General features: G+C 36.2%; 2 protein-coding genes across 2 annotated transcripts; one reads left to right on the top strand and one right to left on the bottom strand.

Moving 5' to 3' along the window:
* Nucleotides 1-105: 105 nt before the first annotated feature.
* On the bottom strand, nucleotides 106-1,618 carry LOC107745609 (ladderlectin-like). Its single transcript, XM_016559511.1, has 6 exons — nucleotides 1,472-1,618; nucleotides 1,290-1,353; nucleotides 1,029-1,123; nucleotides 699-821; nucleotides 443-551; nucleotides 106-309 (listed from the first exon to the last, which is right to left on the bottom strand). Exons 2-6 carry the CDS (start codon nucleotides 1,348-1,350, stop codon nucleotides 242-244), a joined length of 456 nt encoding a protein of 151 aa, XP_016414997.1. The 5' UTR covers nucleotides 1,351-1,353; nucleotides 1,472-1,618; the 3' UTR covers nucleotides 106-241.
* Nucleotides 1,619-4,259: 2,641 nt separating this feature from the next.
* On the top strand, nucleotides 4,260-9,408 carry LOC107745610 (rho GTPase-activating protein 23-like). Its single transcript, XM_016559512.1, has 13 exons — nucleotides 4,260-4,423; nucleotides 4,749-4,788; nucleotides 4,878-5,003; nucleotides 5,109-5,429; nucleotides 5,828-5,889; nucleotides 5,963-6,072; nucleotides 6,192-6,304; nucleotides 6,644-6,796; nucleotides 6,876-6,954; nucleotides 7,073-7,146; nucleotides 7,238-7,327; nucleotides 8,564-8,718; nucleotides 9,342-9,408. Exons 1-13 carry the CDS (start codon nucleotides 4,260-4,262, stop codon nucleotides 9,406-9,408), a joined length of 1,554 nt encoding a protein of 517 aa, XP_016414998.1.
* Nucleotides 9,409-9,677: the final 269 nt, after the last annotated feature.

Below are 9,677 nucleotides of genomic sequence, written 5' to 3'. Positions count from 1 at the left end.
ATCTACATAGTAAGACTAACAAGCACATGACTTAATGCCTAATGTCAGTCTACAAACCATATTCTCATATTACACATAATTTGGATTAAACACCAACACACAAGGTTTGCTTTAATGCCTTTATTGATTCGAGGAGTGTTTCAATATTAAGAGATTAAGGTTGAGAACGTTTTGTAAAGAAGTCCAGAAACTTTCAAATGTAGTACAAAGTAACTGCGGAGCAGGATGACTGCGCATGATCTCACAGCTCTTTTGCACAAACATAGCCCATTGAGGTTGAACAGCTTGCATCATTCCAGCAACGGTTAGCTGTAGGGCGGAAAAATGAAATTAGTTATTCTGATCATTACAGTAGTGTTAGAAAATGAGCCAATTTATGTAATTTGTGAAACTTTAGGATGGTAAATATTTGAAAGTAATAAACACTACACTGCATTCTTACAGCTCCAGTTGATCTCTCCACAGTTCTCGACATTTAGATTGTTAGGTTCATTAGAGCACCAGTTGGTGTAGTCATATGCAGTTCCATCACTCCACAACCACTGTCCTTCCTAACGAGCAAAGACAGTGATTAAAAGCGTACTCTTCTGTACTCAGACACCATAAATGTCATTTAGTTTGGCTTTGAAGTCAAACCATCTTCATTTGTAACATTTCTGTCTCGACAAACATAAGTCTCTTTAGGCCACACAACTTACTTGTACACCATCATGAACACCAAGCCAACATCGTGTAGTAGAAGGCAACAGACTCATCAGAAAATTGTTTTCCAGTTCATCGTGCACGGATGCGAGATTTGCATGCTGATCTATACAGTGCCTCTAAAAGACACATTTAAAAAAAAAAATAAATAAAAATACGCAAAAACTTTTACTTGGTCTTTCCCAAAAAAAGTCAATTACATTTTTAGTCATTTTCAAACAAAATCTGCTGTGATGGATTAGTTGCTCAGTATAGTTCTCTAAAAAGAAATTAAAGGAAGTTTCTTTAAAAATAATACATTTGCCTTGTTGTAACGAACACTTTACCTCTGCTGTGATCCAGTCAGCCGACTGAGAGAAAAACTTGTAGCATTGGACTCCAAAATTTGTCCATCCATAGTGGCATTGTTTATCTAGAACAACTGTATCCAGTAGGCCTTCATATGTTAGTCTTGTAATATTCACATTACTCGTATTATGCAAGCTCTAGTCAACAAAATACTGTATATTTCTGAATACCAAAGTATTCGCAAAACAATCTTTTAAAGTTGAATAATGAGGGTTTACACAAATAAATGTCTTGTTTACCATCTGCATTTCCCATGGAGAACAAGATGAACAGAACCAGCAGACTTCTCAGCATCGCCATGAACTTGAAAAATAAGAAGCAGCAAAAGTGAATTGTCTGCACTCATATACTGCGCACGTTGTATTCTCAATGTGTTTTTAAAGACCAAGTTATTCAGTAGGTCTCTGTGCCAAAAACTCACCTTGGTTTTCAGACCGTTGCCGTCAGAATCTCAGAGGAAGATTTTGTGGAGTTCCAGAAAGAGCCCTGCTTTTATGCTTTACTTGATATCAAGTGTGTATAAGTCACCAGGACAACACTGTTACATGTCTGTGGTTTTCTTGTTCCTTTGACCTAGTTTTCATTAGTTGCCCTGATTATGTCATTCAGTTCACCTGTGTTCGATTTATCAAGTCATTAGTCCCTCGTTTGCGCTAGTATTAGGCTCGTTTGAGGTGATCACCGCGAGATGCATGCCGGTTAGAAAAGTGTCAGAGTTACGTCCGACTTGCTCCGATGTCACGCTGATGTGTGCCAAAAAGCTCTCGCAACGGCGAGGCGGCTGTGTCGGATTGCGCAGTCGAGCGCAGTTGCTCTCCACCGACTGCGCTGATCAAAAGCATGATGGGAAACGACTGACTGATGACACATCTTAATGCTCATTGGTTCAGACAACTGTGATGCTGCGTTCTCTTCTGAAATATATTTTTTTTTTATCTGGTTCCATGTGATTATGTATTGTATATGATATATTGTGTATGTATATGCATATTCCCAAACACTATGACAGTGCGATCTCTGTGTGAGATATGTGAATCTAAAATACATGTTTGTATTAAAGTAAAAATGGATGATAAATACGGCTTTCGTATGGAATTAAATAGCAAGCACTTTGAGTGTCTTGTTCATCATATTTATTTTCATATAAAAACAACAGAACTGAAATCATATCATGTTTATTAACAACAGCACGTGAGTGTAAATAACACGATATCTGCCTTAGAGCTCGTTGGTATCTGTTCCACTTCCGAGAGGTCAGAACTGTCCGTCTTGACTGCGCTTATTTCACACCTCCACTCACTGCAGCCGCCTACTCTCGCCTACATTTCAGGCGCATGTCAAACAAGCCTATTCTTATAGTCCTACTAATATGAGGCAGCTGTGAACTGGTAATGAGAGTGATGAGTCTGGGCAAAGGATTGTGGGAAATGGAGTCCTGGGTGAATGATAAAAGTCAGGGATGGAGTGCATTCTGGTGGAGCTCATGGACACTGCAGTGGGTGATCGTGACAGTAGTAATAATAACAATGGACAGGACAATGGGTCGCATCAATTTAAAAAGAAAAAAAAAACAAGGGTCACTCTTCTGGGTCACCACTGTCACCACTGTTCTAGACCACGGTAACTGGGACTTGTGCTTTTAGGAGGCACATTTTAACATTTATCTTAAAAGGATAGTTCACCTAAAAATGAAAATTGTCATCATTTACTCACCCTCATGTCATTCAAATCCTTTATGATTTTCTTCTGTTGAACATAAAAGATCATATTTTCAGAAATGGCACTTTTTTTCCTCCATACAATGGAAGTCAATCGGCACCAAAGCTGTTTGGTTACCAACATTCTTCAAAATATCTTTGATTTTTAAAAGAAAAAAAGAAAGTCATATAGTTTTGGAATGACATGAGGGTGGGTAAATGATGACAGAATTGTAATTTTTGGGTGCACCATCTTTTTGAAACTATTTTCAGGATTATTGGAAGTCATTTTTACTGGGTGATATATCATACTGCAATCTCTACACTTGAACTAAAATGAATTAAAGTTCATTTATTTATTTGACAAGTAATCTTGTACTGTATGAGCAGTGATGACATAACACATGTAATATCTAGGCATTTTTCTGCGTCTAGACTTCACACATACTATATACCAAAACTAATTGATAACAATGATAAACAATCTTCTGCATAATCTGACAGATGGGCCTAACACAAATCAACTGAGGAAAATTAATTAAGCTATCTGTAGTATTATAATGAATGCTTAGTTTATAAAATACTTCGAGGTAATTCACCTAAGTATGGTGACGGCGTTCCATCAAGAAGCTACTATCACTATCTCAAACAACACATGAGAATCAGATCTTTAGCATCTATACACTCTCACCGCCCTTCTCAGGTGTATGCTGGTCCGACACAGGATCATTAATACTAACTCAGAGTATTACAGCCTCACCCCTAGTGCGGGTCTATAGTCTTCCAACACTATCACTGTCTCTGTTGTGGTCCTCTGCAGTGGTTTAGTCTACGTGATACGTAGGTATACGCCGTATACCCACTAGGAAAGGTGAAGAATTTCCATATACCCACTTAAAAAAGCGTGAGGATGCATAACAACATCATTTTGTAACAGTTTGTTTTATAACTACCTGAATTAATCATGAATTATAGTAGGAATACCTGTTTAATAAAGCATTTATTAACACTATTACTATATGTCTAAATGATAAGATATATAAATGTACATTTAAATAGTAATATTAATAATTTACTTACACATTCTAAATGATCTTATGAACCACTGTCAACTCCTAAATAACGGGTTTATAAATAATGTAATACTTAATTTAGAAATGATAAACTGATCATTATTAAAGTACGAAACTATAATTATTAAACACATTATAGATATGCTTATAAATCAAGAATAATACATTTATAACTGTACTTATAAACTGCTTACTAATGTTTATTAATGTAGGGATAATGCTTTATAAATGATGAATTCATTGTTTACTAATGCTTAACTAATCCCTAGCGTGCAGTTATTATAAAGTGTTACCGGTTTTGGTGGTGGCATTTAATTATTTTTAATTAATATATTATGAAAATAATTTATGGATTAATTATAAAAATTGTTCAGCCCTAGTATTCATTCTATCACTTATATATACAGTATAATTCCCTTCTCTTTGACTTTTTTGTGCAATGCCTTCTTTCATTGTCTTCTCTCCTTTACTACACTATATTTTTGTAACAGGTAATCTCAAAAACAGCCGTCGTTCCTCTTACTTGCTGGCCATTACCACAGAGCGCTCCAAGTCATGTGACGAGGGTCTGAACACCTTCAGGGAGGAGGGCCGTGTTTTCTTGTGAGTGTTACAGGTGTCACAGGACAGTGGAAAGTATCACAACTTCTTTGTGACAACCACTGCACATAATATGCTGTTTGATGTGATGTTATTTTAGTGCTGCATGTGTTTGTGGGCACATTCTCAATTTCTACTAGTTACATTATTTGTAACTAAAGTTATATTATTTGAAATGCAAATTACTGAATTAAGTTTTGTAAAGTGTTTTAATGCAACAATTTAGATTTGATTGAGATTAATTTGGGTATAATTCAGTTCTAGGATATTTTGCCCCATTCCTGCATGAAGGTATTAATTTTACTCTCCTTTTTTTTTTTTTCTTCAGGAGACTACCAAAACGTGTCAAAAGCTTTTTCGCAGATGGCGTAAGTACTTCTTTCTGTCCAACCAACCTCAATTACAGTAAATCTTCATTGACTAAGAGTCTGTTCAATAGTGATGTTTTTTTTTTCAGTCTCTAGAGAATCTTCGAGCAGCAGAGAAAGCTCGCTCAACCTCTGAACAGGGGAACATCACTCTGACTGACATTAGGAAAGAAGGCTGGCTGCACTATAAACAGATTCTCACTAATAAGGGAAAGGTCTGACAGTAGTTCATGAATCTGTATAATTACACATGTAATTACTTTTCAGACAGCACTTCTGTGGGCTATCCTGAGACCTCTGTGTTTATGTATCGTATTCAGAAAGTGGGCGGAGGCATGTGGCCTTGGAAACGAGTCTTCTCTGTGCTGCGCTCCCATTCACTTTACCACTACAAGGATAAGCAGGAGGCAATACTTCACGCAGCTGGGGCAGGAAATCACGGTAACGGACAAGGAGAGGACGAGCAGCCAATCAGCATTCGAGGCTGCTTGATTGACATTGCATACAGCGAGACAAAGCGTAAACACACCTTGAGGCTGACGACGCAGGACTTCTGTGAGTACCTGCTTCAGGCGGAGGACAGGGATGACATGCTGGACTGGATCAGAGTCATCAGAGAGAACAGCAAGACTGACAATGAGGTTTGTTGAGGGGAAAAAAGCTATTTCGTAAACAAATAATTATTAGAAAACAAGCCACTAATAGTAACAAAAAGCAGCATAATAAAAAAAGTTGAAAATGCAACCACATGATTTATTCATGCCACAGTACATGCTAGGAAACTAAGTGTCAACCTAATACCATGGTCATCAAAGTGTTAACTAATGAAGAGATAACTGTAATGCAGACACAGATTAACTTTTTGATCTACATCATAGTCATTTTCTGCTGCTGTTCACTGTGAAGTCACAGTAAACTTAATTTAATTTAAATAAACTGTAGAATTATGACTGTAAAAAAATGCTATGAAAGTAGATAGGAATGTACTGTAAATTCAAACAAAAGTATTTGACACCTCATCTTTATTGCTTTTAAATAGGAACTGGGCTTCTCCAGACAGGCTCTCATCAATAAGAAGCTGAATGACTATAGAAAACAGAGGTGATATCTCTTGCCTACTTGATGGTACTTATGGAATGGTGAGTGTTGTAGTCTTATCTCTTCCATTTTGCAGTCCAACAGGCAACAAGCCAGATACTTCTCCAAGTATCCATCGGATGATGCCACCTTTCCTCCTCTCTAAAGCTGAAAACATGTCAGGAGTGAACCGATCCCCAGGGAAAGGTGAACTCTCGGAACCATGACAAACAGGCTTATACACTATAACCCCGCCCCTTTATCCACTCTCTGCTTTGCATTTGCATCTTTCAGATCTGTGTATCTTCTCTTTCTCCAACTAACAGATGAGAGTACTAAGGCTTCATGGGGCATTAACATATTGAGAAAGGGAAAGAAAACTGGTCCAAAATCTTTTGGGGTAAGGCTGGAGGACTGCCCGCCTGCTGCCAATAATAAGGTCAGTAAGCTTTGTGAACCAGTGCTAGTTTTTATTAACTGTATTATTGTTTAAGCATACTTTAAGTCTCGGCTTATTTTTTATTTTTTTTGGCTTATTTAGGTGATTTAGGTTTGAGTCTGGCATGCATGTGTCCTAATCTCATTTCCCTTTTGTCTGCCCAAAAATTTTCTACATTATGCTTCAAAATAAAACAAATAACATTTAAAAGGTAAAGGTAAGGTATTGGGAACTATTAAATAAAGTGCTATTGAGACAAAAAATTTAATAAAATAAAAATAAAAGAAAATAAAGGAAAGAATGATATAGTTATCTTTTATCATGTGCTTTTGTGTTTAGTTTGTCCCACAGATTGTAGAGACTTGTTGTCATCTGGTGGAGGAGATGGGTTTGGAATATACTGGCATCTACAGAGTGCCAGCGAACAGTGCCATCGTGTCTTCCCTTCAGGACCAGCTGAACAAGGGCATGGATATAGACACTACTGAGGAGGTGAAGAGGGAGCGTGACAAAGACAGATAGCAAATCTGCAGGTATAAATCAGAACAGTAATGACATTGTTTGTTTACAGAAATGGCAAGACCTGAATGTCATCAGCAGTCTTCTGAAGTCCTTCTTCAGGAAACTCCCAGAGCCCCTTTTTACAGATGGTATATTCAGCTCAACTTCCTCTTAAATTCATTCACACAAAGCCTTTGCATGGGTGTCAGAATGAGTGTATGTTCCATCCATTTTCAAACAAAGCTCACTGCTGCACTCTACTTGTAGATAAATATAATGACTTCATTGACGCTAACCGTTTAGAAGATGCAGGGGACCGCTTGAAGACCATAAATAAACTTGTATGTACCATCAGTTTATTCATTCAATTTCAGCTAATTTATATTTGCAGTTGCTTATCAAAGTTTTGTGCTGTCTATGTTGTTCTTTTAGATACGTGACCTGCCGGATCACTACTACCACACACTGAAGTTTTTAACTGGTCACCTGAAAACAGTTGCAGACCATTCAGAGAAGAATAAGGTTCAGGCTGTACTAGACATATTTTGCCAATCACAATAAATGAGTGTTTCTTCAACTGTGGGCACTTTTAGTGCTGTAGACTTAATAAGATAGACTTAATAGACTTACGTCCAGCAGTATATATACACCACTGTTCAAAATGTTGAGGTTGGTACAATGTTTTTGAAAGAAGTCTCTTTTGCTTACCAAGGCTGCGTTTATTTGATCAAAAATACAGTACAAGCAGTATCATAGTGGAATATTATTACAATTTAAAATAACTATTTTCTATTTTAATGTATCTTAAAATGGAAATTATTCCTGTGATGGCAAACATTAATTTTCAGTAGCCATTACTCCAGTCTTTAGTTTCTTATAATCCTTCAGAAATCATTCTAATATGCTCTATATATGTAAAAAAAAAAAAAAAAAATATGTTTATCACTGTGGGAAACAGTTGTGTTGCTTAATACATTTATAGAAGCTGTGATACATTTATATGAAAAGTTCAAAAGAACAGCTTTTATATGAAATATAAATCTTTTGTAACACTATTAATGTCGTTACTGCCACTTTTGATTGATGTAAAAAAAAATACTTACTGACCACAAAGTTTTGAATGGTAGTGTGCACACAGGAAAATTCTGTCATTTTTGGCATTATTCTATGAAAGTCATGAAAAATTTCCTCCACTGTGTCACTTCCAGCACAGCTGAAAAAAATTGTTTAATAGTGTTCTGAGGTGGAAATGATGGTGGAAGTGACATCTTTTTCTAATGCTAATTTTACAGCTCACATTTTTATGTTTCCTAAATACACACATTGAAATATACTGTATTTTTACACTGCAAAATCTGACAAAACTACAGTGTAAAATTTACCTCAAGTTTTCTTTTTCTTCATTTATCATTCATTATCCCAAGCATGTTCCTTACTGACACCATTGACAGACTGAACATATTGAAAGAATAATATTACTAAATAAACTAAATATTAACAACAAAAGCAAAATAATAGAGTAAAGCAATAAGATCTATACATAAGGTAATTGAATATAAATGAAATCATGTTAAATGCTTCAGGATCTTTTTAATGTCATCATCATATAACTAAAAGGAAAGGAAGGTGAAATTTGTTTGTTTTTAATAAAAATCAATGCCTGAGACATAAAAGTGCATGAAGTTAAGGAAACCATACATTCAGGAGTAATAATAAAACTGATAAAACTGACAAAAGTTGACTCTCCTTGCTCTCCAGATGGAGCCTAGAAATCTGACCCTGGTGTTTGGCCCCACACTGGTGCGGACCTCAGAAGACAACATGATCGACATGGTCACTCACATGCCAGACCGCTACAAGATCACAGAGACTCTCATTTTGCATGTATGTCCTTTCCAGATTTTTACTCTTCTGTCTCCTATAAAGATAAAAAAGATCAGTCATGACTTTTGCGCTTTTAAAGTGGTCATGAAATGCAGTTTCAGATTAAGAAATTTCTTGAGATTAATTTATAAAGTTTGCAAAGTTTTTTGTACCAAAAATGGTCCAATATTTGCACAAAAAAAAAATTCATCCTCATTTTCACTCTCTGTGTAAAACATTTAATTTCAAAGGGGCATTACCTCTTGCAGAAACTGAAGTAAATGCCCACTGCTGTGGCTAACTTCATCACACCTTTACACCTTTACGCCTCCTTTACAGCATGTTCAGTGTCTGCTACTCGAGATGGCAAACACTGTGATAGAGCTGTATATGTACTAGCACAAGTCAGATCCTGAGGCAGAAAAAAACTGAAACAACACAACCACCAAAGTCCCGTTAAGTAATTTCACTCGGTGGCCATTTTTGAAACACCTCTCGGGCATGCAAATGCAGCTCCTATTTCTATGAATGGGGAAACATCAAATTCTCCAAAACTGTTCGCCAAGCTTACGATTAAATTTCAGATTTTAAATCACCAATGAAATCTGACAACAACTGTCTCATAAATGTTGTTTCTTATGCTCCAATAGCGTTAAAAAAGCTTATTTTTCAGGCTAGATCAGCCAATCCGCATGTGCAGTCCTAAGCGTGAGCCTCAGAAAGCTGACCGGGACTTCTAACGGCAGCTGCAGAGCCACGATGACTTTACTGATTTAATTAATTTTATGCAGTAATAAACATGTAAACACTGCAAAATGTTTTGCCACAAACTCAACTGAGAGGCAAGTAGTTCCACAAAAATTATAAATAGTATAAATAAAAATAAATAATAAACAACACAAATATCCCTTTAAAGTGGAAGTGAAGCAGTCAGTCAAGTTTACATTATTTAGTAAACTGATTTCCACTTTAATAGAAAAATATATAATAAACACGATTTTAATATATC

This window comes from Sinocyclocheilus rhinocerous, unplaced genomic scaffold, assembly GCF_001515625.1.
Source record: "Sinocyclocheilus rhinocerous isolate Xijiao unplaced genomic scaffold, SAMN03320098_v1.1 scaffold1820, whole genome shotgun sequence".
NCBI classification, from domain to species: domain Eukaryota; kingdom Metazoa; phylum Chordata; class Actinopteri; order Cypriniformes; family Cyprinidae; genus Sinocyclocheilus; species Sinocyclocheilus rhinocerous.
Note: the sequence above shows the minus strand (reverse complement) of the source record. Positions and strands in the feature narration are given on the sequence as shown.